General features: G+C 67.9%; 5 protein-coding genes across 7 annotated transcripts in view; 2 read left to right on the top strand and 3 right to left on the bottom strand.

Annotated features, from left to right (window-relative positions):
* The window catches only part of CACNA1A (calcium voltage-gated channel subunit alpha1 A), a 32,706-nt gene extending 31,343 nt beyond the window's left edge, over positions 1–1,363 (top strand). Inside the window, exons 47-48 of the mRNA XM_049810576.1 lie at positions 418–582; positions 625–1,363. Coding sequence (XP_049666533.1) covers positions 418–582; positions 625–888 — 429 coding nt within the window. The 3' untranslated portion in view covers positions 889–1,363. The remainder of the gene's footprint in view (positions 1–417; positions 583–624) is intronic.
* A 1,127-nt stretch (positions 1,364–2,490) lies between these two features.
* Positions 2,491–3,492, bottom strand: IER2 (immediate early response 2). Its single transcript, XM_049810708.1, is given in 2 exon segments — positions 2,491–2,913; positions 2,915–3,492. Coding segments are annotated over 2 exon segments (735 nt in total). The 5' UTR covers positions 3,432–3,492; the 3' UTR covers positions 2,491–2,695.
* Positions 3,493–4,725: 1,233 nt separating this feature from the next.
* NACC1 (nucleus accumbens associated 1) lies at positions 4,726–12,779 on the bottom strand. Of its 2 annotated transcripts, XM_049810689.1 has the most exons (6): positions 12,665–12,779; positions 9,905–10,830; positions 8,893–9,069; positions 8,706–8,811; positions 8,493–8,590; positions 4,727–7,144 (listed from the first exon to the last, which is right to left on the bottom strand). In XM_049810689.1, exons 2-6 carry the CDS (start codon positions 10,809–10,811, stop codon positions 6,885–6,887), a joined length of 1,548 nt encoding a protein of 515 aa, XP_049666646.1. In that variant the 5' UTR covers positions 10,812–10,830; positions 12,665–12,779; the 3' UTR covers positions 4,727–6,884. The 2 variants fall into 2 exon arrangements, with proteins under 2 accessions (XP_049666647.1, XP_049666646.1); XM_049810690.1 differs by lacking the exon at positions 12,665–12,779 and having other exon boundaries at positions 4,726–7,144.
* A 365-nt stretch (positions 12,780–13,144) lies between these two features.
* TRMT1 (tRNA methyltransferase 1) lies at positions 13,145–17,707 on the top strand. 2 transcript variants are annotated; one of them, XM_049810688.1, is made up of 17 exons: positions 13,145–13,206; positions 13,660–13,879; positions 14,147–14,202; positions 14,287–14,423; positions 14,555–14,742; positions 15,143–15,258; positions 15,365–15,477; positions 15,591–15,739; positions 15,822–15,905; positions 16,005–16,074; positions 16,162–16,296; positions 16,439–16,524; positions 16,687–16,795; positions 16,878–16,954; positions 17,048–17,167; positions 17,407–17,521; positions 17,603–17,707. In XM_049810688.1, the coding sequence occupies exons 2-17, from the start codon at positions 13,719–13,721 to the stop codon at positions 17,672–17,674; spliced, it is 1,788 nt and encodes a 595-aa protein (XP_049666645.1). In that variant the 5' UTR covers positions 13,145–13,206; positions 13,660–13,718; the 3' UTR covers positions 17,675–17,707. The 2 variants fall into 2 exon arrangements, with proteins under 2 accessions (XP_049666645.1, XP_049666644.1); XM_049810687.1 differs by having other exon boundaries at positions 13,175–13,247.
* Positions 17,707–25,266, bottom strand: MAN2B1 (mannosidase alpha class 2B member 1). Its single transcript, XM_049810680.1, has 24 exons — positions 25,155–25,266; positions 24,248–24,350; positions 23,500–23,673; positions 22,679–22,872; positions 22,459–22,591; positions 21,985–22,127; positions 21,760–21,876; positions 21,582–21,664; positions 21,380–21,500; positions 21,213–21,291; positions 21,033–21,142; positions 20,621–20,728; positions 20,427–20,543; positions 20,158–20,352; positions 19,796–19,893; positions 19,573–19,696; positions 19,369–19,487; positions 19,172–19,273; positions 19,002–19,089; positions 18,833–18,913; positions 18,525–18,761; positions 18,294–18,443; positions 17,982–18,084; positions 17,707–17,909 (listed from the first exon to the last, which is right to left on the bottom strand). Exons 1-24 carry the CDS (start codon positions 25,263–25,265, stop codon positions 17,782–17,784), a joined length of 3,018 nt encoding a protein of 1,005 aa, XP_049666637.1. The 5' UTR covers position 25,266; the 3' UTR covers positions 17,707–17,781.
* Between the last annotated feature and the right edge of the window lie 394 nt (positions 25,267–25,660).

The following is a 25,660-nucleotide window of genomic DNA, read 5'->3' as shown; positions in this document are numbered from 1 at the left end:
TTCCCGTGTCCCCATGTCCATACCCCCGTGTCCGTGTCCCGTGTCCTTGTCCCCCGCGTCCATCCTCCCCATGCCCACGTCCTACGTGTTGTCTGTGTCCATGTCCTTTCCCTTGTCCATGTCCATCCCCCTATGTCCTTTCCCGTGTCCCCCGTGCCCATGCCCCCCGTGTCCCCTATGTCCATGTCCCCCGTGTCCTTGTCCCCCGCGTCCATCCTCCCCGTGTCCACGTCCTATCTGTTGTCCATGCCCCCCCCGTGTCCGTGTCCCTCGTGTTCTCCTCGCGTCCCCCCGTGCCCACGCTCCGTGTCCTCTCCCCCGTGCCCCATGTCCGCGTCCCCCGTGTCCCCCCCCGCCCACGCCCCCCGCCGTGCCCACCCCCCCGCCGTGATCCCCGGTGTCTCGGTGTTGCTGTAGGGCAGTAGTTCGGTGAGCGGCAGCCCGGTGCTCTCCACCTCGGGGACCAGCACGCCCCGCCGCGCCCGCCGCCAGCTCCCGCCGACCCCCGCCACGCCGCGGCCGCACGTCTCCTACTCCCCCGCCGCCCGACGACCCCCGCCCGCCGCGCCGCCCCCCGCCCGCGGGCCCCGCCGCCCGCCGCCCCCCGCCGCCGGCGCCGCCGCCGCCCCCGCCTCGCCCCGCGCCGCCCGCCCCGTCGCCCGTTGGACCGACGCCCCCCGCGGACCCCGAGACCCGGAGCCGCCTCTCGACGGACGCGTCCCCCGGGCCCCCCGGGCCGCTGGCGGCGGTGGCGGGGGGGGCCCGGGCCCCTCGCCCCCCCGGCCCGGCCGGCGGCTGCCTAACGGCTACTACCCGGGACACGGCGCCGGGAAGGGGCGGCCCGGCCTCCGCGACCCTTACAGCGAGACGGACGATGACTGCTGCTAGCGGCGCCTCCGACGACCTATCGCGACAGGGCGCCGTCGCGACCGGCGCCGCGACATATCGCGGCGGGGGGGGGGGGGACGGACGCCACCCCGCCACCCCACCACTACTACCAACCACCCCACCCCCCCCCCGCCCGCTCCCGGGGCTATGGATGAGTTTTATCATCTGGAGGAGCCGCCGCCGCCGCCGCGGGGGGCGGCCCCGGGGACACACCCCCCACCCCCCCACCCCAGCCCCGCACGGCCGCGGCGCCCCGGGCCGGGAGGAGCCGCCGGGGCAGGAACGGGCCGCGGGAAGCGGGAAGCGGAGCCCGGAGAGGCTCCAGGCCGGGCACCGGGCACCGGCGCCGCCGGACACCCCCCCCCCGCCCGAGGCACGGAGGCGGCGGGGCCGGGGCTGCCGCCATTGCATGAACCGAGTTACCGAAACCAGAAATAAAGATTAAAAAAAAAAAAAAAGGACAAAAAAAAAAAAAGCCCGAAACCCCCCAAACAAACGAAACCATTAAAAAAGAGGAATTTTGGATCGAGCCCTATCTCGCTCCTTCCCGGGATCGGGCCCCGAGGGGGCGGCGGGCGGCATCGGGGCGGGGGGACCGGGGGCAGCTCGCCCCCCCTGCCCGGTCCTCCCAGCCCCCGGGGGACCCCGGCGTGCCGGCGCCCGACCCCTCCCCCGCCGCCGCAGGAACGAGGAAGCGGCGGAGTCAGGAAACGTCGCAGCCCCGCCCGGGGCAGCGGGGGACACAGCGGGGGGGGGGGCGGACACGGCGCGGGGGGGGGGGGGGGGGACGGACGCACACGGGGCCTCCGTGGAACTCAGCGCCATCCCGGCCCCTGCGCCCCGGGCGGGCTCTCCCGGCGGAACCGGGGCAGCCGGTTTGGGCACGGCGGGGCGTGGGGGGGGGGGGGGAAACACCGGGTCCGGCGAGCCCACGCACCCACGGCGGGGCCCTGCACCGCCCAGGCCAGATCAGCCCCGATGCCGCGGGGATGGGCGGTGCAGCGCTCCGCTAAGCAGGAACCCGTCCGTGCCCCCCCCCCCCCCCCCCCCTCCCCGCCCAGGGGACCCAGGCATCCGGGCGCCCGCCCTGCCCCCCCCCCCTTCACCACGGCTCAGCCCCCGCGTGGGCAGCATGTGGAGCTTCCCGGAACCGGAGGGGGGGGGGGGGTTCCCCCGCCCGGGTCCGCTCCCCGCGCGGTTTGGGGTCCCCCCACCCCCGGGGCAGGTGCTAGATATCCGCCCGCGTATCCCGGCCCCGGGGTTGGGGGGAAACTTGAGGCGAGCAGAGGCGGAACCGGGGGGGGGGGGGGGCAATCCCCCCCGCCAGCAACCCCCGGTCCCCCCCCCCCCCCAAAGTTTGGGCCGAGCCGCCCCGACCCATCAGAGCATCCACCGCCCCCGCCCCAGGAACCCCCTTTTTCCCCCCAATTTGGAGTGGGGGGCATCGAGGGGGGTGTCATGGGGACACAGCGGGCCTCTCGCCACTCACGGGATGTGCCCCCCTCAAGACCCCGAGACAGCAGCTGCACAAAACCGACTTTTATTTCATTAACAAAATAATAATTAAACAAAATTGTTGGGGAAGCCGGGGGGGGGGGGGGGGGGGAGCAGGTCCAGCCTGCAGCTCCCCCCCCCCCCCCCCCAGCACGAGTCCATCACGGTGGGGGGCTCACCGGGGGGGGGGCCCGCCGGGGGCCCCGAGAGTCCTTGTGTCCCGGAGAGGTCCCCGCACCGGTCCCGGGGGGGAGTGAGTGTCTCCGTGTCCCCCCCGCTCCGTGCGCCCGGCGGGGTCCGTGTACGCGGGGGCTCAGCACGCCCCGACGGCGCGGACCAGGAGACCGAAGGCGGCGGCGGGCGGCCCCGAGCAGCGGCCGGGCGGCCCCGGGGCGAGCGGCGGCTCCTCCGCCTCCAGCCGCGCCCGCTTGCTCGGTACCGGCACCGGTACCGGCCCGGCCGAGCCGCTGCTCCGCCGCTTACGCCCGGCCCGCGCCGCCGGGGGGGCTCCGGGGGGACGCGGCTCAGGCTGCGGCGCGGCGGGGGGAACGCTCGGCGGGTCCCGGGTGGGCGGCAGCCTCGGAGCTCTCGGCGGGTCGCGGTACGGGCTCGGGGCGCCCTGGGGGCGGTCCCGGTTCGCGGGGTCCGGGGCGCTGCGGGGTTCCGGGGCTGCTGGGTTCGGAGGGTCCCCCCGGTCCGAGGCGCTGCGGGGGTCCCGGGTTGGTGGGTTCGGAGGGTCCCCCCGGTCCGGGGCGCTGCGGGGGGGGTCCGGGGTCGGTCGGCTGCGGGGATCCCCGGTCGGGGCTCTGGGGGGATCCCCCCGGTCCGGGGTCGGTACGTACGGCGGGTCCCCGGGTGCCGTTCCCGGGGGGGGTCCCGGCGGTGGGTCCCGGCTGAGCGGCGGCGCGGGCGGTCAGGTAGCGGTGCCGGGCGGCGCGAACGAGGAGCGAGAGCTGGAGGCTCCGGTGGAGGCGGAGGCCGCCGCGCTGCAACCGGCAACGGTAGAGCTTCCACACCGACACGGTCAGCAGCCGCTGCGCCTCCTCCATGGCGGCACCGGGAGCGGAGTGCGGCGGGGCCGCCCCCGGCGCGGGGCTCTTATACCGCCGCTCCCCCCCCCCCGCTGTCCCGTCTCCGGTCCGCCCCCGTCCGTCCCTCCACCCCCCCGGCGCCGCATCCGGCCCCGAGGCGGCTCGGCGGCGCCAGGGGGCGGAAATGCCCGGGGGGGCGGGGGGGTTGCGCGGAGAGCTACCGGAGGGGGGGGGGGGGACGGGCTCTGTTCCCCGGGGTGGTGGTGTCCCTGCTCCCCCCCCCCCCCCGGGATCGGGTCCCTGCGCCCCCATGGGGTGGGGGGGTAGCTGTGCCCCCCCCCCCCGGCGTGACCGGGTCGCTGTGCTCCCATGGGGTAGGGGGTCCCTCTACACCCCGACTGGGGGGGGGGGGGGTCCCTGCGCCCCCCCCCCCCCCCCCCGGTGCCCGGGACAGCGACACGGGGTAACACTGGGGGGGGTACATGGGGGACCCCCCCCACCACCTTCCCGCGCGCCGCCCCGCCCCCGTGAGGTCACCCCGCGCCGTTTCCATGACTATATAAGGGCCCCGTGACGACAGGAAGGGGAAGGGGGCGGGGCCGCGCGGAGGCGAGCCCCTCCCCTTTCCGCCTGCCCAAATAAGGTCGGGGGGGCGGAGCGCACCGGCGGGAGGAGCCCCGCCCCCTCCAGCACTTCACACGGGTGCCGCCTGTCCCCGCGGCTGCGCGCGAGCCTCGTGCATTGCACGCGCACCGGGCCTTGCACGAGCACTGAGCCCCGCACGCGCACCGCGCCTTGCACGAGCACCGTGGGTTGCACAAGGCCCAGGCCTTGCCCGCGCGCTATACCCTGCACACGCAGTAGCCCTGCGTGTGCGGCGGGCCTCGCACGAGGACGGGGCCTCGCACACGTGCCGCGCACCGCAGCCGCCAGCGCTTGCGCCTGCACCACTTGCGCGCGCACACGTCCTGCCCGCAGCGCAACATGCAACGCACAACCCCCCCCCCCCAAGTCCCTTTGCTCCCTCTCTCCAGTGCACAGGCGTGTGCAAGCCCAACCATGCAGCCCCCCTCCGGCGAGGGTTTGGGGGGGTGGGGTGGGTTACCGCCCCCCCCCCCAGCAGGCGGGAGGCGGGGGCTGTTACAAACCTCTGTGTTTTATTTATCATTATTAACATTTCTGCAGTCCCTCTCCGCTCTCGTACAGCAGTTCATGTGCAATTCTCCAGCGACTCGGGGGGGGGGGGGAAGGGGAGGGGGCGCGGGGCACCGGGAACGGGCGTCTTGGCACTTCATAACACAGGACAGACACTGGCGGCCCCGGGGGAGGGGGCGCGGGGAGGGGAAGGGGGGGGGGGGGGAAGCGCAAGCCCGGGGGGGGGGTCCATGCTGCCGAGACACCGCCGCGCGCTCCCCTCTTCTGTACAGCTTTTAGGTTGGAAGAAAAAAAAAAAAAAGAAGAAAAAGAGGAAACGAAATAGCCTGACCCCACCGGTGTGGGGTGGGGGAGCAGGGACTGGGCTCGCTGAGTGCCCGGGGGGGGGGGCCACAACAGGGACACCCCTCATGGGGCTGAGACCGGTGCAACTCATCAGACAGGGGAAGGGGATGGGAACTGAGGCACAGGGAAAAGGGGGGGGGAAGGAGAACCCAGGCGTCCGGGTTGGTGCGAGAGGAGTGTGTGTGTGGGGGGGTGTCCCCGTGCTCCCCCCCCCCCCCCCCGGGCCGGGGCAGCGGGGGGGGGCCGGGGGGGGGGGGCAGTTTGGCACGGAGCGATGAGATAGTGGAGACGCAATCGGAGCCCGGGGGCCGGGCAGCGGGTAAGGCACTTGACCGAACGTCAGGAGACCTGTTGGGGGGCTGCCGGGGGGGAGGGGGGGGGGGGGGCGGTGGACACCTGGATTCCCTCCCAGCACACCACACCCCCCCCAAGTCTGTGCAGGGGGGGGAGCCACTGAACGGTGCCTCAGTTTCCCCCTTTGGGGCTTGGAGTACAGCTGGTGCAAAGCCCTGGTGCCAGGGAGAGGGGTGGGGGGCAAAGCTGGGGCTGCAGGGGGGGGGTCCCTGTGTCATCATCGTCCCCCCTGGACCCCTCCTGCAGAGGTGGGATTCCAACCCATGACCCCCTCCCCAAATTACCCCGGCCAGGACGCTGGGTCCACCCTTGCCTGGCTGCTCCCAGGGTAATGTCATCCCCCCCACCCCCGAGGACAGACCCCAGTGGGGGCTAAGAAAGGGGGGGGGGCAAACTAACAAGAAGGAACTTTAACAAGGCCTTTAACCCTGTGTGTGGGGGGGTCCCCATCCCCATTGAGGGGGGTCCACACATGGGCTCAACTCTGCCACCCCCTGCCCACGTCCCCATCCAGCCCGGGGTGGGGGAGAAACAACACAGACAAGAGGGGACACCCCCCTTTCTGCCAGGGTGGGGGGAGCTGGGGACAAGGGAGGGGGGGGGGGCACCTGGGCAGCGCAAGGAGAGGACATGTGCCATCGCCTGGGGACAAACACAGATGCCCAGAGAGATGCTGCCCTTGGGGAGGGGATGGGGGGGACGGACGGGACAACGAGGGGGGGGGAACCCGGAGAGACACGTGGACAGGGGACCTGGGAGGGGACACACACGGTCACCTGGAGAGACTCTGGCCCCCCGGGGGGGGGGTCGCGGGGGACCTGGGGGACACATGCAGGCGCCTGGGGAGACGCCGGGACAGGGGGGACCGGGGCGAACGCGTGGGGTTGCCCGGGTTGCCCAGAGAGATGCTGGTCCCCGGTGGGGGGGCGGGACGGGACAGGACGGGACACAGGGGACACGGCGGGGGGGGGGGGGAGGGGGAACACATGCGGTTGCCTGCAGAGACAGTGGCCCCGGGGAGGGGACATGGGGGACCCACGCGGGTGCCTGGAGAAACGTCAGCCCTGGGGAGGGGACGTGGGGGAGACATGGGGGCCCCAGAGGCAACATGGGGCACCCAGAGCGGGGCGGGGGGGGCAGGAGAGACACTGGCCCCAGGGAGGGAACACGGGATTTCGTCAACTCATGCCTGAGCAGGAGGGGGCACGGAAGGAACGCCTGAGCTGAGCGATGCCCCGGCCCACCCCCCCCAGCCCCTCAAAACCGCTGGGGGGGGTGGGGGTGGGCAGCCAGGCTAAGCTGAGCTGCTGCCACCCCCACTAAGCCCCAAACCCCATGGGGAGGGGACCGGACCCCATGGCCAGGGGCCCCACGGTGGCACGGGGACCTCCCCGGGTGGGTCCCTGCCCCTGGGGGGGGGGGGAGTCCTGGCCCCGAGGGGGTGCCCGCCTGGTGGGGGGGGGGGGGGGGGACCTTACACCCACACGGGTCCCTATACCGTCACAGGGCCCTACCCGGTGGGGGTCCCCACCTGGCCGCAGGACCCTACTAGAGAGGGTCCCTACCCGGCGGGGGTCCCCCCACGGTTGGGGGTCCCCGGGGGGGCTGAGGCAGGGGTCACTGCAGGCCTTCCCCCGGGGCGCCTGCCTCGCCCTCGTGCCCACTGGCGTCGAAGGCCGGCTCAGGGCCCATGATGTCGGGTTCCAGCTTGCCGGTGTCGTTGATGAAGGAGGTGTAGGAGTCGCCCTCGGCCATCAGCAGCTTCAGCTTCGGGATCCAGCTCTTGCGCACGACGCGCCGGGCGTTGGTGCACATGTCGGCGGCGATGGCGTTCATCTCACTCTCCTTGAAGTTGGGGGCGAAGTTCTGGCAGTAAACTGGGGAGTGGGAGATAGGGTCACAAGCAGCCCTCTGTGTTTCCCCCCCGCAAGTCTGCCATCACGTGCCCTGGGGAGTCACGGGTGTCTTGTAGAGAGGTTTTGCTCAGGAACCTAAATCTGCATCCCCAGCTCCATTTCACAGCCAGATCACCGGTCCCCACGGTGTCGTCCCCCCCCCCACCCCAGCTCTGGGGTCCGCCCTGTCCCCTGCCTGCAGGAGATGCCTTGTAACTCCCTGAAACAAAGGCTGAGAGAAGCAGCCCGAGAGAAGCATGAACGACGGCAAGAGACAACACTTGGTGAAGATAAGGGGAGGTGGGGGCACGCGGAGGCCCTCCAAGCCTTTCCAAGGAACGTCTCAAACACTCGCATGTAGCCTGAGCTGAATAACGCGGGCTTGGCGCTCAATGGACTGACAAAGCTACCCGTGCGACAGGAACAGCGACGGTTCTGCTCAGGTGCAACTTGTGAAGCTCGTTAACTCTGTTTTTTGGGGCCCTCGCGTCCGATGAATGATCTCTGCCTCATTATCCACGAAAGGCATATTAAAGTTGACACCCCTGCACATGCTAACAAAGATTACGGAGATCATGCTAAACATGTGTGACAACAGTACTCCTCTCTCAACCCAAATCACCCTACATGTCACCTGGGTGGGGTGGGAACCTGAAATGAAGGTGCTACCATAGCAGGAGGGTGGCTCGTACTGATACTTCAAACAGAAAGGGGGAAGATAGGTGCCACTAAAAAAGCAAAAGTGGAATTTGGCAGAAGAGCGCTCTTAGGAACCAAAACACCCCGTTGGCTGGAACGAGGACTGGTGATCTCTCTCTCTCTCTCTCCCCCCCCCCCCTGTTTCTTTTAGAGTTGTTAAGTAACGCAAGGTGTACCTCACCGCATGCCATAATTTGTTATATACCTAACGAATTACTGTAAAGCTTCATTTAAGATGTGTATTAATCACTGTGGGAATCTCATAAACGTTCATATACAGACCCTGAGAGTTGTCTCACCTTAGTCCACACTGCTGGGGATTTGTGAATCTGAGTCACTCACCCTCCTTTTCTGAGTGGGTCGTGACATCGTCCCCTCTCTCCGGAGCGCCCCCAGCTCTGGGGTATCCATTGTGCCCTATTTCCTGGTGTCCCTCTCTCCCTGGGGTCTCCTCTATCCCCTGGTACCCCCGGTCCCCGTGGGTCCCCCAACCCTGGGCTCCCCCTTGTCCCTAAAGTCCTCTGGACCTCTTTCCCTGGCCTCCCCCTGCCCCGATTCCTGGACTCCCTCACCCCTGGGGTCCCACCTCTGCCCCAGCGTGTCTCCTGTCCCCCTGTGTCCCCCCACTCACACTTGACGGCATGCAGGACCCGGCTGTCCAGCGGCTTCCGGCTGGGGTCATTGGTGGATGAGCGGATGCCCGTGCCGCAGCTGTTGGCCAGGGTGTTGCTAGCAAGGGAGGTGAAAAATGGGGTGAGAACCTGGGCATCTGCCTCCCACACACACCTCTGCAGGACCCCAAAACCGGGCAGGGGGAGAAGCCAGGTGCCCTGACCCGACTCACCGGTCGAAGAACGACGCCAGGAGCCGCCGCAGGAGGACTTTGTGCCGCGTCCCTGCGCTGACGTGGCAGTTCATCAGCTGCGCCCGTGTGATGTAGACATTGGTGCCTGGGGGGAACACGGAGGGTCAGAGGGGCCGGATGCCCCGAGGGGACCCGCACCCCGCAGGGACCCCCACCCCAAACGTACCCGTGACGAGCTCCAGTTTCTCCGCGGGGTCTCCCTCGTCATAGAGCTTGGGGTGGCAGCGGTTCCCGATCTGGTTGATGAGCTCGGCCGGCAGCGAGGCCAGGTCCTGCCGCACCCGCACCCGGTTGCGTGACTCCGAAGTGGCCTGGTCTGGCAGCGCCTCCACCTTCTCTGCGGCTGGGGGGGACACACAGACATGGGTGGGTCAGTGGGGGGGACACGGGGGGGGGTCAGCGGGGCCTGGACCCCGGGGCTCCCACCTCGCCTCTCCAGGGGCCTCTGGAGGAGTCCCCGAGGGGGCATGGGATGGGGCCAGGGACGCGGGGAGGGGGGACAGAGACATGGTGACAGCTCGATCCATGGCCACGCGCCCCCCATAACCATCGCCTGGGGATGGAGCTCCATTGGGACATGCCCCTAGCCAAGCACCACCCACAAGGTGGAGCCTGACAGGCCACACCCAGCACCTTTCCCCTTGGGTGGAGCTTCAGCTGGCCCCTCCCCACCTGTAGCCCCACCCTAGCAGTGGGGACATAAACCACACCCAGGGGTGGAGCTTCAACCCCTCTACCCCCTTTAGCTCCACCCTCACAGCATGGAAGCCTCACCTGCTTTCAGCCACACCCCCAAGGAGGTGGAGCCTTAGATGACCCCACCCACTTCTCAAACCACGCCCCAGATATGGCCCCTCCCTTGGCCACACCCCTCCCCAGACCACACCCTAGAGCCTCAGCTGACCATGCCCTGTGGGTGGAGCCTCAGTTGACCACACCCCTCCCCAGCCACTTCCAAGGCTGTCCATGGGCTGACCATGCTTCATGGGCGGAGACCCCATTTGACCACACCCCCCCATGGGCAGTGCCTTAAATGACCACACCCCTTCCTCAAACCACACCCCAGAGCTGGAGCCTCATTTGACCGTATCACATGGGTGGAGCATCGGTAGGCCACACCCAGTGGGCTGTGCAGCACAGGCCACACCCACCCACCCCCACCGAGGGCGGAGCCTCACCTGCCTGCCCTACATTCATCATGCTGTACATGGTGTACATGTTGCAGATCTGGCGGTACTGCTCGTCAGAGCCTTCCTCGCCCCCGTCTTCCTCCTCATCCTCCTCATTGTGGAAGGAGCCGGGGCTGTCGCTCGTGTAGGCGCTGGACGTACCCCCGGGGCTGGTCTGGTCGGCCGCGCTGGGGCCGGGCGGCGCTGCTGCTGCTGCTGCTGCCGCCGCCGCCGGGGCCGGTCCCGCCGCCGCTGCCGGGGCGGGGGGCTGCGGCTGGCGTCCCGGCTCAGGCGCCGAGAACTTGGCCATCTTGCGGCTACCGTTGCCGCCGGCAGCGCCGTCCTTGGGGCCGCCGTCCCAGAGGCGCTTGACCACAAAGGTGCACTGCACCCCGTCGGGCTCGCCCTGCTCCGTCTTCACCCGCGAGACCAGGGGCAGGGCGGCAGCGCCCGAGGGCCACCCCGAGGTCTGGGCCACGGGGCTCTGGGGCTCGGAGGAGGGTGCCTCCTCGCTGTGCAGCCCCTGCGAGTCGCAGCTGGGCGAGCTGACCTTGAGGAAGAACTCAGTCCCCTTCTCCATGATCTCCTGGATCTGCAGGAAGCCGGCAGTGTACATCAGCAGGAACTGGTCGCCCACGTTCATGCTGAGCCGCCCCGTGTAGCAGAAGCTGAGGATCTGCTGGAAGGACTGGGGCTGGACGGCGGCTGGCAGCTCCACCACCGCGCTCTTGCTGCTGTTGAAAAGGTCCCGGAAGTAGGAGCTGCTGGCGGCCAGCACGGCCCGGTGCGCCTTGAACGCGTGGCCCTTCACCACCACCGAGACGTCGCAGTACAGCCCCTGCAGCCGCTGCTCGTTCAGGCACTCCAGGATGCTGTTCCCGAAGTTGGGGATCTCCATCTGCAGCGTCTGAGCCATTGCGGCAGCCGACGGGGGCCTGCGGGGACGGGGACACGGGGGATGGGGGCCCAGGGAGCAGGATGGACACGCGGAGAGAGAGACACAGGGAGCGGGGAAGGCATAGGGGACGTGTAGGGATGTGGGCGACACAGGGACCATGGATACATAAGGAGCGAGACAGATATGGGGTACATGTGGGAACAGCAGCACAGGGCATGGGGTAGACATGGTGGGGACAGGGACAAAGAGAGTGGGGCAGACATGGGAGACAGGGAGGGACATGGGGAACATGGACACAGGTACAGAAGGAATGGTGGCAGACATGGGGGACATGGACACAGGTAGAGAGGGAAGGGGGGCAGACATGGGGGACATGAAGGAACAGGTACCCAGGGAGCAGTGTAGGAGCACAAGGGACATGTGGATCGGGGCAGGGACATGGGGGGACACAGCGGTGATGGGGAGCAGAACAGGGAGATAGGGACAGACAGACAGTGAGAGAGGTGAGGAGGGTGGAGACAGAAAAGGGGGCCAGGACACGGGGGGACGGGGACAGACACAGAGGAGGGATGAGGAACAGATCAGGCACAGGAATTTGACACAGCCCCACAGGGGTCCAGCATCCCCCCCCAGCAGAGCTCACCCGGGCACCCACCCGGTGTGGGGGGGAACCCCAGATCCTCCTCCCCATCAGCCGCCCAGTCTGGGTCTGCCCCAGAGCCCCAAGAACAACCCCCCACCCTGGCTCAGGGGGAGCTGAAAAATCCCTCCAAATGGGATATTAAGGAGTGGGGGTGCTCCAAGAGTTGGGGGGGTCCTGGGGGGTCCTGAGATGCCCTGAAACTGGGGAAGGGGGACCCCGGCTGGGAGAGGGGGATGGTGAGGCCAGATGGACACATGGACACAGGGTGGGTGAAAGAACAGCAAAGTGGTGTTTTCCCCTTTTGGGGTGGTGTGTGTAGGGGTCCCTGCCTGAGGGGGGGATGTCCCTGCCTGGGGGGATCCCTGCCTTGGCGACTCTCAGGTGTCTCCGAGCCTGGGGACACGGGGGTCCTCAGGCCAAGGGGTTCCAGGTCTAGCAAGGTTCCAGCCTGGGGTGGGGGCAGGCTTGGTAAGTCTGGGGCACCCCCATTCCCGGGGGGTGGTGAGGGGTCAAGGGGATCCCCCAGCCTGGGGAGGACAAGGGGTTCCTCAGTATTTGGCGGTGACCGCAGGAGGGCAAACCGCAGTTTAAGCAGGGGCTTGACAGGATCCTATTCCTGGAGTGTGTGTGTGTGTGTGGGGGGGTCCCAACACTCGGGGGGGGGGGGGGGGGCAGAAAGAGATCCCCATTCCAGGGAGAACGAGTTTTCCCCATCTCGTGGGGGAGGAACAGGGGGAAACCCCCACTCCTAGAATTGGGGACAGAGAGGACCCCCAGTCCTTGGGGGAGGGGGGGCAGGGGACGACGACACACGAGCCCTCGCAGGTGGCAATGGGGGGATCCCGCAACCTGAAGGAGACAACGGGGAGGACCCAAATTTCGGGCGGCGGCGGGGCGGGATCGGTAAATACCCCAATCCCGAGGGGGGAGGGGGGGGACCCCAAAACACGGGGGACGGGACGGGACAGGACGGGGAACCCCCAGTACTGCGGCGGGGGGAGACGCGACCGCATTCCCTTGGCAACGGTGGGGGGCGTAGGGGAATCCCCCAACCCGGGGGACAGAAAGGTGCCGCAGGCCCGGAGAAACCGGGGGAGGGGGGGGGGAAGAAGCGGGGGGGGGGGGGTGGCGAGGCCTGGGGGGGGGGGGGGGGGGTGAAGGGCAGGCCCGAGGGAGCAGGAGGCGGGGCGGTGGCGGGGCCCGGGGGGAGGGGATGTCCCCGCCTTACCGGAGGCCAGGGGGGGGCTGCGCTGCGGCTCCGGCCGCTCCCGGTGCCGCTGCCGGTGCCCGTCCCCGTCCCCGCCGCGCTCAGCGGCCATTCATTGTGCGGCAGGCGCGATCAGCCGAACGCCGCACCGCCCGGCGCGCCTCCCGCGCAAGCGCACCCGCCGCAGGCACGGCAAGCCGAGCGCCGAGCGGCGGCCCCCTCCCCCTCCTCGCAGCGCGCTGCCCCCCCCCCCCCCCCCCCCCCCCCGCCCCCTTGGGGACACGACGGGGAGGGGGGTACACGGGGACGCGCAGAGACACGGGTATCCCTGCCCCCCCCCCCCCGCGGGATCAGCTGAGCCCCTCCCCCGGTGGATCCCCTCGGAATCTGCCCGGGGTCCCTCTCTCCTGGGATCCGCGACCCCCCCCCCCCCCCCCGCCGCCGTGGGATCAGGTTTCCCGGCCGCGTTTCGGGGTGGGCGGAGCCTTTATGGCCCTCGCGGGGCGCCGTCCGCCGCGGATCACGTGAGCGCGCCCCGCCCGCCACAACATGGCAGCGCCCATGTGAGGGGCGGTGCGGAGGATGCGCGGGGCGGCGCGGGCGGGTGAGCGGGAGGGGGGGGGTGTTACCGGCGGGGCGGGGGTGTCATCCGGGGGCGGGGCCTGAAGGGGCGTGACACGGAGGAGGCGGGGTCTGGCGGGGCGCGTGCAGGGCTTAGGGGCGCCCGGCTTCTCCCGTGCCACGTGTTGGGGGGGAGGGGGGGGCTGTATCCCCCCTCGGTCCCGTCTTGAGGGGGGTCTGACCCCGCCCCGGCCCCTCCGGGGGCTCCGTGTTCCCCTCCCCTGCCTCAGCGCCGCTGTTCCCCCCTTCCCCCGGCGGGGGGGGCTCCTCCCCTCCCGCATTCCCCGCCTGTTGCTCCCACTTGCGGGGGCTTCCCCCCGCCCCCATTTCCCGCCCCATCTCCCCCAGAGCCGCTCCGGTGCGGCGCTAACCCCCCCCCTCCGCCCCCAACACAGCGGCCACCTTCAGCACCCTTCGCAGAGTCACCTCGGGCCACCCCCGCCATCCCCCTGCCATGGACGGGGGCTCCCCCAACGGCTCCGTGCAACCCCCGGGTGCGGGCGACCCCCCCGGGGCCGGCGAGACGCTGATCTCTGAGGGTCGAGCCACCATCCTCTTCCCCAGCGCCAACGAGGTCTTCTACAACCCCGTGCAGGGCTTCAACCGCGACCTGACGTGAGTGGGGGGGGCCCGGGAACATCGAGAGGGGGTGGTGGAGAGGCTCGGGGTTGTCCTAGCGGGGTAATGGGGGGCTCTGGGGTATTCCAGGTTGGGCAGGGAGGGGACATGGGGTTGTCCCGGGGGTCTCAGGGGGCTCCAGGGAGGATTGTGGGGGGCTCTGGCATGTCCTGGGGCCTCTGGGCTGCCCCAGGGGGACCATGGGGGGGCTTGGGATTACACCCCCCCCCCAGCAGGGTCCCTGATGCCGCGTCCCCCCTGCAGCTGTGCTGTCATGACGGAGTTTGCTCGGCTCCAGCTGCAGCCGAAGGGGATCCGGGGTAGGTACCATCCCAGGGTCCCTGTCCCCTGGGCTTCCCATCCCCCGGACTCTGCTCTGCCACGGGTCCCCCCATCTTTTCCAGTCGTCCTCCCTGGGGAGGAGAAGACGGACACAGGCGGCCCTCAAACGCCGGAGAACGACAATGGGGATGGTGACACCGTGCCGGCACCCGACGGACCTGAGGCCCCGCGGACAGCGAAGCCAGGAGAAGTGTGCGAGGTGCTGGGGGGGGGGTGGGTGGGAGGGTGCTGCAGGGACCGGGAGCTGCCATGCCCCTTCTGTTCCCGGTCGGGGTCTCTGCCCCACCGGCCCCCCCCCGAGCATCTGTCGGCAGCACCCTCTCCCCGCAGGGAGGGCTGCGGGTCCTGGAGGCGCTGGCAGCCTCAGGGCTTCGCTCCATCCGCTTCGCCAAGGAGGTGCCGGGGCTGCGGGCCGTGGTGGCCAACGACTTCTCAGCCCGGGCGGTGGAGTTGATGAACCGCAACGTGGCCTTCAACGGGGTAGGGGACCTGGTGGCCCCCCGCATGGCTGATGCCAGGTACCCCCTCCTTTTCACTGCACCCCAGCAGCCCACCCTGAAGCCCACCGGGGAGTGGGATGCTGCGGTTCACCCCCCACCAACCTCCAGACACCCTGTGCGCAGCCCTGGCTGCCTCAGTGGTCTTGCTGGGGTTTTCCTCCTGTACTGGGGGGGGCCCAACACTGGTCCCAGCGTCCCCACGGGGGGTGGTTAGATGGGACATCCTGTCCCCCTGCCCCAGGGGACACAGCCTCAAGGTGGGGGCTGGTTTGTGGGGATAGCACCAGTCCCTCCCAGCACGTGCTGGGCAGAGGCATTAGTTTCTGTGGGGGTTCCTGAGGGTCAGGGGGGTCTGGGAACCTGAGGAAGCTGACTGGGGTCCTAATTGCTCCGGGACTCCCCTTCTCCCCCCGCCCAGGATGCTGATGTACCAGTGCAAGGCAGACAGGGAGCCCTTCGACGTGATCGACCTGGACCCCTATGGCAGCCCCGCACCCTTCCTGGATGCTGCCGTGCAAGCTGTGAGTGAAGGAGGTGAGCAGCAGCAGCCAGGGAGAGGGCGGGGGGGGGGGGGGGGGGCATCCCTGACAGCTGGGTCCTCCTGGCAGCACCCCTGACAACCCCCCCCCGCCCCGGTCAGGGCTGCTCTGCGTCACCTGCACAGACATGGGTGTGATGGCAGGGAATAGCGCCGAGACATGTTACAGCAAATACGGGGCCATGTCCCTCAAGGGCAAGTTCTGCCATGAGATGGTGAGTGCTCAGGGGGTCTCTGAGACCACCATGGTCCTGCCAGCAGCTGGGGGGGGGGGGGGGGGGGGGGGGGGCAGCAGGTCAGTGCCATCCCATGTTTCCCCTGCCTCCAGGCCCTCCGCATCATCCTGCACAGCCTAGACAGCCGCGCCAACTGCTACCAGCGCTTCATTGTGCCGCTGCTCTCCATCAGCGCCGACTTCTACATCCGTGTCTTCGTGCGGGTCTTCACGGGGCAGGCGAAGGTGAAGGCCTCGGCCAGGTGAGGAGGGGAAAACACGGGGAGCCACGGCGGGGGAGGTCTGCACCCTCCTGCTGCCCCTGACCCCACCTTGTCCCGGCAGCAAGCAGGCCCTGGTCTATCACTGCGTGGGCTGCGGCACTCACCACCTCCAGCGCCTGGGCAAAGTCACGAGCCACGGCACTGGGTACGGCGGGGCTGGGGGGGCTTTGTGGTGGCGGGGGGGGGGGGGGGGGTTGCCCTGTGACAGCGGGGCACTGCTCACCCCTTGGCTTTCCTCTTCCAGCTTCAAGTATGGGGCAGCCACAGGGCCGCCCGTGGGTCCCACCTGTGAGTTCTGCCAGCAGCGGCACCAGGTGGGTGCACGTCCCCCTGTCCCCCATCCCCTCTGTGCCCCTGCCAAGCACTGACACCCCCTCCCCCTTGTGTCGTCCCCCCCCCAGCTAGGCGGCCCCATGTGGGCTGAGCCCCTGCACGACCCGGCCTTCGTGGAGCGTGTGCTGGCAGCGCTGCAGAGCAGCCCCGGGCGCTTCCAGACGGAGGAGCGGATGCAGGGGATGCTCAGCGTCGTCACTGAGGTACGGGTACGGGTACAGGGACAGGGAGGGGACGAGCCCGGGGAGAGCTCTGGCATCCTGAGCTCAAGGCCAGATCGAGCCCCCCCAAATTTTGGGGCTTGCGCCAACTCTGACTCTGCTGCTCCCCGTATGCCGAGGGCAGGAGCTGGGCGATGTCCCCCTCTACTACACTCTCGACAGCCTCAGCAGCACCATCCACTGCAACACCCCCTCCCTGCTACAGTTCAGGTAGGAGCACCCCAAACTCCCCACAGCACCAGGGGCACCCTAAGTCCCCTGCCCTTCCTACCTGGGTACCCCAAACATCCCTTCTTCTGCCTCAAACCCTGTGAATCCTGCCCCCCCCCCCTCCATCTGTACACACCCCATCCCTGAGCGGCTGCACCCCAGGTCCGCCCTCCTGCACGCCGGCTACCGCGTTTCACTATCCCACGCCTGCAAGAATGCCGTGAAGACAGACGCACCGCCCGCCGTGCTCTGGGACATCATGCGCTGCTGGGTAAGGAGGGGGCTCAGGGACCCTCCGCCCCGGTCCCCCACCCCAGGGGCTGAGCTGAACACCCCCACCTTGTCTCCCCTAGGCCAAAATCCACCCGGTGAAGCGCGAGCGGCTTGCTGAGACCAGCCCAGCTTCCCGCATCCTCTCTGTGGAGCCCACGTACGACCCCGCAGCAGCCCCATGCAACTAGCCCAGGGGATGGGGAGGCCCTGCTGACCCCCCACAGGGCCCTGACTCCCCCTTTTCCCCTAGGCTCCAGGCTTCCTTCACCCTCCGTGATGATGCCAACCCCAGCTCCAGAAAACGGGGCTTGAAGCGGTTCCCGGAAAACCCTGAAGCCTTTTGGGGTCCCAAAGCCAGGGCCAAAGCTGGGTAAGGGGTGGGGGGGCTTCTTGGGTGTCTGATTTTGGCATTGGGCTTCCAGCAGCCATTCTTGCCCCTTCTCAAACAAGCAAGACCAAAATGTTTCCCCCCACCTTTTACCAGGAGGGAGAATAAGGATCCCCTAAAAAAGGGGAGGAGAGAAGGGTCCCTCGTTCTGTCCTTTTGGGGGGGGAACATCTCTCCACCCCTTATGCCCCGACCCTCAGCTCATGGCCTCCCTCTCCCAGGGGCGGCATCTCTCCCTCCCTCCAGGAGAAGCGGAAGCGACACCAGAACAAACGGACAGAGCGGACAGACGATGGCACGAGCCTGAAAAACTTCCCCTGCAAACGCTTCAAGGAGGTGGGTGGGGGTCTGGGAACAAGGCAGGGGGTCTGGCCCTGGGGCAGGGCACAGCCCCCTCACCCATCTCCTCTCCCACAGGGAAACTGCTCCTTGGGCACCCAGTGCTGCTACTCGCATGAGGAGGGGGCCCCGGCCACCCCTCAGCCCTGACGCCACCTCTCCCTGATTAAACCGTGCCTGGGAAAAGTCTCGTGGTTTTTAATACACTTGGGGGTGGCAGGGGGTGGGCAGAGCCCCCCCAGCCGAGCTGGGGCTGCTCACAGTCCTGCTGAGCCACCTCCAGGCACGTTGTACTGGACCGTGGCCAGGAAGGTTCTGATCTCCATGGGCTGCAGTGTGACCTGGCTTGGGTCCAGCTTGGGGACTGGCCGGGGCTGGGCTGGACCTGGGAGGAGAGGAGAGGGGTGAGGGGAGGCTGACAGCTCCCCCAGGACCCCCAGGAACGCCCCCCCAGTACCTGTGGTTGGGGTCCACACCAGGCGGGAGATGGCATTGAGTGGCAGGTCGGCTCCCAGGCTCATCTCCTGCACCGAGGTGATGGTGAAAGCCGAGAAAAGGTTCTGGGAGAGGGGGAAAACCCCATCAGTGACCACCCCACACTCGTCCCCACGGCAGGGATCACCTCTGGGACCAGTGAGCAGCCCCCGCAATGGGGACCCCCTCGAGCCTGGGGCAGGCTGAGCCGTGGGGGGAGCCTGGCCACAGGGTCGGCCCTTGGCCAGGCTTGGCACCGGGCTTAGCACACCCCCCCCGGCACGCAGCAGCTTACCAGGAGGTTGACGGTGGTGGGCTGGGAGCCGTTGGCACTCTCACCCCTCTCAAACTGGTGCTCCAGGCGCAGCAGGAGGGTGCCGGCATCCCAGGGCGCCAGCGTCAGGAGGTGGACGTTGGGGGGCAGCTCCCGCCGCAGTGCCGAGAACTGTGGGGAGAGGGTGAGGGGGGGGGGGGCAACGTGACAGCTCCCCCCACCCCTTCCTGGGCAGCCCCCTCCCCACCTCACCTGCTGCAGGCTGGGATGGCCACGGCGGTAGGAGGGGCCCCCGCCGGGTGCCAGCACCGTGTAGGGCGCCATGAAGAGCTCCTGGGCCAGGAGCCGGTGCTGGTCAGCTGCTGACTCCACTGTGTCGAGGAGGACAAGGTGGCGGCCGCGGACCACCAGCCCCTGCTTGTTGGCTCCCAGCTCGACCAGCGGCTCCCCCACGCCCCGGTTGTCATCGTACAGGAGCCGTCGATGGACCTGGAGGGGATGGTGGTTAAGTCCCGGCGCATCCCCCCACCCTGGGGACCGCCCACGCTGCATCCCCTCACCATGAGCTCCAGGGAGCCATCGAAGATGCTGCTGCCGCCCTGTGAGCGGTCCGTCAGCACCGTCAGCTGGAACTTCTTGTCCTGTGGGCAGGGAGGGAAAGGCCACACATGTTATGAGCTCTGCCCCGGGCTCAGCCCCATTTACCTGCTACTGCCCCAAAACTGGTACCTTGATGAAGATGCGGCTGTTAACAGGGTAGTAATTCCCCGCCACGGGCTCCGTCTGGCTCAGGTTCCACGTGGGACGGTAGTCACGCCTGTGGATGAGGCAAAGCCCGGTTACGGGGAGGGGGACGGAGGTCTCTGGGGGCCACAGCAAGCATGTGGGCCAGCCCCAACCTGCGCTCCAGGATCTGCCGCCCATTGGAGTCGGTGTAGAAGCGGGCATCTGTCTGCAGCGTCGTCTCAAAGCGGCTGATGATCTCCTTGCCCCAGCCATCCCTGGGAGAGGCAGGGGGTGAGCAGTGGGCTTCGAGGGGGCCCCACCTCAGAAGCACACACACACCCACATACACACACCCAAGTCCCTAACTCACTCCACGGGGATGGGCCCCACGGTCCATTCCAGCTCCACATAAGGCTGCCCCGCGTGGAGCCGCACCACCTGGGAGCACCATGAGGAGAAGTTCTGGTGGACCTCCTGCACCAGCCTATTCTGCAAGGGATGTGGCAAGGCTCAGCACCCTGGGGACACCCTTGGTCCCGAGGACACCCCAGGGGACATGGTCCCCACCACAGACCTTCACGAGGTACGTGGAGACCTGCTTGGAGCCAGAGACGGGGATGGGCTCAGAGCTGTTGGGGCGGAAGATGTAGGCGCCCGAGGCCTGGGGGGTCTCATCGTTGCCGATGCTGGCGTTGTACCTGGGACGAGAGGAGGAGGAGGAGGAGGAGGAGGAAGACAAGAGGTGTAAGAAGGCCCCGCACGAGGGACCCAGGTGTCTGGGGTCCACAAGTGCTCACCAGTAGAAGCTCTGGAAGACGGGAAGCGAGATGCTCTTGTCCAGGTTCTGGATCTCCTTCAGGTGCCCGGTGAGGGGATCGAAGAGCACCCGGACATGCTGCGGGGCCGGACAGCAGCAGGTCAAGCATCTGTCCTGTCCCTGCTCAGCCCCCTCCCACACCGCCAGCTCCTCCCATTGCCCCAGGACTGGTTTAACTGGGCCAACAGAGGTGCAGCTCCACCGGGGACTTAACACCATGGGCTTTCCCCTGCCCAGGGACCTGCTCCAGCCCCAGGGACCCTGTGGGGAAAGACCCCAAACTGCATCCACCCAGTGCCCAGCACATGTTGGGGGAATGCATCCCTCGCAGTGGGACCATACCTCATTCTGGATCTCCCGAGGCTGTGACAACACTGGGGTCTGGGCAGGGGGTACACGGGGGTCCCTGCGGCTCATCCGGGAGACCATGAAGGTGCTGAAGCCCAGGGGGGGTGCAGAGGCCTGGAAGAGGAGCTCCTGTGTGGCAATGCTCCCATCCCCCTGCAGCCGGCGGGTGAAGTTGGAGATGGGGACGACCTGGGGACAGGCATGGAGAGTCAGGGGGGGCTTGTCAGCAGGTGGGGGGGACGCGGCAGCTGGCCCGGGCTCACCTCGCTGGGCACAGGCTGGCCCTGGGGGTCCGTCACCGCGTAGGATGCCCCGTTGACTGGCAGCCGGATGGGCCAGGACACGTGGCGGCCCAAGGGGTTGTAGAGGATGACGGTGAACTGGGGGCCAGAGGGATGTGGTGCGTTAGCCCCGCTGGGACCCCACAGCCCCCCCAGACCCCCGTTGAGGTGCTTACGCGGCCGGCCGCCTCTGTCAGGGGACAGATGCTGATGTTGAGGGCATTGCAGAAGACGAAGTTCTCCTTCCTGCCGCTGAGGCTGGCCAGGGCATTGGCGACCAGGAGCTGCCGGGAGCAGGGGACGGTCACGTGGTGCGGGTGGTAATGAGGGGAGGTAACGAGGGGTGCTCGCTGGCCTGCCACCCCGGCTCTGGCTGCCCAGACCCCAGCTTGTCCCCAAAACACTGGCCAGGGTCAGGGGCTCATCCTGAAGACAGCCACCAGCTCCTGTTCTCCACAGAAACCAGTTCACCTCCCCAGATACCAGTTTGCCCCATGGATGTGATGCTGGTCCACACCCAACTGCTAGCCCTGGCCCTGCACCCCCCAAACCCCATCTGTCCCCCCAAAACAGGTGGCAGGGCCCTACCTGGCAGCTTTCCCACCCCGCCGCCAGCTGCCTGGCGTAGTCATCAGCCACGTGCTGCTTCTCGGTGCCGGTCACAGCGTCGTGGTGCTGGGCCACGGCCACAGCTTCACCTGCCGGGTGGGGCAAGGGGGCATCAGGCAGATCCAGAGGGGTCCCCAGGGGCCCCATGCCGGCACTTACGGAGCACAGAGCTGTCCCCAGGCCCGTAGGGACCCTCCCGTGCCGCCATCCCTGCCAAGGCCTCCAGCTGACTGCAGATCTGCCGGGAGGGAAGGGAGGGTCAGGGAGAGGGGCAGGGGTCCCAAGCATCCAGGATGGGGCCCCCAGTATGCGGGCCACCGTCCCACCTGGAGGAAGTTGTTGCTGAGGCGCTCGTAGCGCTTGAAGGCGGGTCGGCTAGTGAAATAGCCCGTCCAGAACTGGTGGGGGCCATCTGCATAGGGGAAGAAGTCGTCCATTTTCAGGGACCTGTGGGAAAGCCAGGCTGCACCTGTCCGTCTGTACATCCCACCCAATGGCTTGGGTTCCCCCTCACTCCCCTGGCCTCACCAGGAGAGGTTGGCCCGGTGCAGCTCCCAGAGATAGCAGGACGGGGTGGAATAAAGGACGTGGACGCGGCTGCCGTTGGCTTGCTGGAAAAGCAGGGGAGGGCATGAGACGGGCTGGGGTGGGGGCACAGCAGACAGCAGGGATACATGGGGGGAGACACAGGGGAGACCCCACTCACTCTGGCATTGACGTGAGCGATGAGCTTGTCCATGTTCTTGAACCACAGGTTGGCATTCTCATAGTGGAAGTCGGAACCCATCGTCATGATGATGTGGTTGGTGCGGTAGTGCTCGGCCTGGGGTGGGGATGGGACAGGTCAGCACCCCTTGTCCCAGAGGGAAACCCTGGTGTCCAGGATCACCCACCCACCCCAGGGAGCACCCCATCACCCAGGGGCACCCACCTGGCTGGCAGCAATCTGCAGGAAGGTGGAGACGATGTTGTCCACGTTGTTCTCCTCACTGTCCTCATCCACCACGGGCGGGTCGGAGCAGAGCTGGTCCCAGCAGAACCCCGATGGCGGGTTGTAGACATTGGGGAGGATGCCTGGGGACAGTCACCCCCCTGGTCAGCCCAGGGATGGGGCAGCTGGGCTGGGGACAGGGTTGAGATCAGCTGGATGGAGAATGGGCTCAGCCCTAGGGACAAGGAAAAATCCCAGAGGGAACCCAGAAGACGGCGACAGCCCCAGAATGGGACAACAGACCTGGGAAGGGACAGGTCACCCTCAGGAGGGGAGGGGAAGGGGACAGGGGAAGGCTCAAGGGATGGGCAACACCCAGTGGGGAACCCCGGGACAGGACCAGCCCCCAGGAAGAGCTCAGGGGGAGACCCAAGGGACCCCCAGCCCTGGGAGGGGCCCTGCACTCCGTCCCACCAGTGAAGAGGTCGGCGGCAGGGGGCAGCAGGCTCATGCTCGCCCGCCAGAGCAACTCCATCTCCCGCAGCTGCTCCCGTGTCGCCTTGTCCTGGTAGTCCACGCGCCCCACGAAGAGTCCGTCATAGCCCATCTGCAGGGAGGAAGGGGTCAGCCTAGATGCCAGGGTCCCCTGTGGGGCCGGGTGGGGGGGTTGGGCGCAGAGTGGGGGGTCTCCCACCTGGGCAAAGATGGCAGCCAGCTGGCGCGAGTGCCCGAAGGGGTCAATCTGCCAGGCCACGCGAGGGGTGCCGCAGGCCCCGAACTCCTGGCGCAGGAAGCGACGGCCCAGTGCCAGCTGCTCGATGGCGGGGCTGTAGTGGGCGGCCGCCTCGTCGCTCATGCACCAGCCCCCCCCCACGAATTCCAGGCGGCCTGCAGGGAAAGGGGGGGGTGCTCAGGAACAAGCAGCACCTCACACCGGCACCACCCCAAGTCCCTTGGGGCCACCCCAGACTCCTCAGCCTCCCCCCAGCCTCTGTGCCCCCTCAGAGGCACATCCCCATGCCCATCTCACCTCAGGGACACCCCAATCCCCCCCCATGTCCCCATGCACCCCCCTGTAACCCCCCAGAGACACCTCAGTCCCCCTCCGTGTTCCTGTGAACCCCTTGTACTCGTGTCTCTCCAGGGACACACCAGTATCCCCCCTAAATCCCCATTGGGACACCCCAGTAGCACCCCACAAGTCTCTCTTCCCCCAGGGCAACCCAGGCCCCCCCCATGCCCATATCCTCCAAGGAACACTCTAGTCATTGTCCATCCATGTCCCTGTCCACCAAGAGACACCCCAGTTCTGCCCCATGTCCTTGCATGCCCCCAAGGACACCCCAGTCCCCCCCTGCTCATGTCCCTCAGTGCTCCCCATGACCCTCAGGGACACCCCAGCCCCCCCCAACCCTGTGAGTCCCCATGCCCACGTCCCTCTCCAGAGACACCCCCCACATCCCTCTCAGTAGCAGATTCCCCCCTCGAGGGACATCCCTGCCGTGCCCCCCGCACCCTGCTCGACGAGCTGGCGGACGGTGTGACGTGTGGCCTCGTCCTGTTGCCGCCACCAGCGGGCCAGGAAGGCCACCTCAGCGTAGATGAAGCGGCGGGAAGGGTCGGCTGCCAGCTGGGCCACCACCGAGTCCAGGATGTATTGCACCCCCGCGTGCTGCACCTCATTACGCACTGATGGGGTCAACCGTGACAGGCAGGGAGGGGGCACAGGGGCACGGCATAATAAGGTATACGGGGTCACGGCAACATCCGTGGGGACACAGGTGGCATCCGGGGGTAATGGGGTCATGGAATAGGGGGGATAGGGTCACAGCAACCTCCAGGGGATGTGGGAGAAGAACAGGGGGTCATAGGGGGGCACAAAAACATCCAAGGGACATAGAGGGTGGAACACAGAAAGGCCTAGGGGTCCCAGCACTGTTCTGACAGGCAAAAACAAGAGGCAAAACGGGGTCACAACACCATGCTGGGGACAATGGGCAGAAATCACGGTCCTGTCCCCATCCCGAGGGCAGGATTTGTCTTTCTGCCCCCAACCCCCGCCCTGCTGTGAGGCTGCAGGCTCCATCTCTGGCACTCAGTGTCCCTTCGACCCCACACTGGCCTTGCTGAGCGTCACCTCCACCCCCACGGTGACCTTGAAGCTATCACCTCTGTCCCCGCAGGTGCTGCAGTGGCCTTGGGGACGTCACTGCCCCTCCCCGGGGACCATCCCCCCCCACCCCACAGTGGCAGAGACACCCACCTCCATAGAAGTACTGCTCCACTGTCTTGAGCCACCCCACGTCATCATGCGTGTGGGGCACCAGGTGCACATTGAGAAGGTCAGGGTGCGTGGGCGGACACGACTGCGGGCGCAAGCAGAGTCTCTGAGGGCTCGTATGGGGCTGTGCCCACGCCCTGCGTCCCCCCCTTGCCCCCCTGCCAGCCATGTCCAGAGGAAGCCCTTGGGTTGCAGGGGAGGATGCAAATGGCCATTAAAAACCAGTGGCCAGGACGCCTGGGTCCCCTGCCTGGAGGGGAAGGGCAGGCCAGGATGGCTACGTGTTGTTGTTCCCCCCAGTGACAGCCCAGCTGGGGCACGTGACTGTCACTGTCCAGCCGTGCCCCAGCCCCCTACAGGCACCCCAATACCCTAAACCCTCCTCTTCCACTCCCAGCACCCCCATCCCAGCCTCTCCGCAATGTTCCCAGTCCCAGCCCATGACAAACCCCAATTCCTTCCCATTCCTCAGGCCCAGATTGTCCCAGTTTCCCTCTCCCAGTCCATCACTGCTCCCCACATCTGACCTCTTCCAGTTTGCCCAGTCCCAGCCCAGCTGCCCCATCCATGTTTCCCCACCTCCCTTCAGTCTCTCCCAGTATCCCAGCTCCCTCAGCCCAGTTTCTCCCTGCCCCAGTTCCTCCCAATTGCCCCCCAGTCCCTCCTGGGTTCCCAGCTTCCCCACCACGATCTCTCCCAGTCCCCGTTTCCTCATGCTCCCAGTCTCTCCTGGCTCCTCCAGGCCATCCCAGTGTCCCCAGTGCCTCCCAGCTCCCCCAGTTCCCGTTCCCCCAGGACGCTCCGGTGTTCCCCCAGCCTCTCCCAGAGCCCCTCCAGTCTCGCCCAGTCCCTCTCCAGTGGCTGCCCGGCCCAATCCCCCCGGGCCCACCTGGTACCCGCAGCCCGCGGCCGCCGCCCCGAGGAGCGGCAGTAGCAGTGCTACCGCCCCGGGCACTGCCATGTCGCTCGCGGGCACGGTCATGTGACCGCCCGTCCACATGACCTGGGGGGGGTCCCCACTCCACCCCCTCTGGGCAAGCGAGAGCCAATGGTCGGCGGGGGAAGCCGCTCAGGCCCCGCCCCGCGCTCTGATTAACCGCTGCGCGTGGAGGCTGGTCGTAACGGAATACCACGAAGACACACCACCCGCCCCCCCCCCCCCCCCCCCCACACACAGGCGGGGCGGTGACATAACGGACTGGCGCCAATGAGGAGGAGGAGCGCCCATGATTGACACCGCGAGCCGCTCCTCCCGAGGCGGGCGTCGGCAATGGCCCCTCCGGGGGCGGGAGAATGCTCAGTAGCCAATGACGTGTGGCAGCCCCCGAAACCCCGCCCCCGCCGAGGCGTAGTCGGCGCAGAGCGAGAGACAGACAGCTCACTCCTCCAATGGCG

Source organism: Accipiter gentilis, chromosome 9 (assembly GCF_929443795.1).
Source record: "Accipiter gentilis chromosome 9, bAccGen1.1, whole genome shotgun sequence".
NCBI lineage: Eukaryota > Metazoa > Chordata > Aves > Accipitriformes > Accipitridae > Astur > Astur gentilis.
This window is presented reverse-complemented; position numbering and strand designations above follow the sequence as displayed.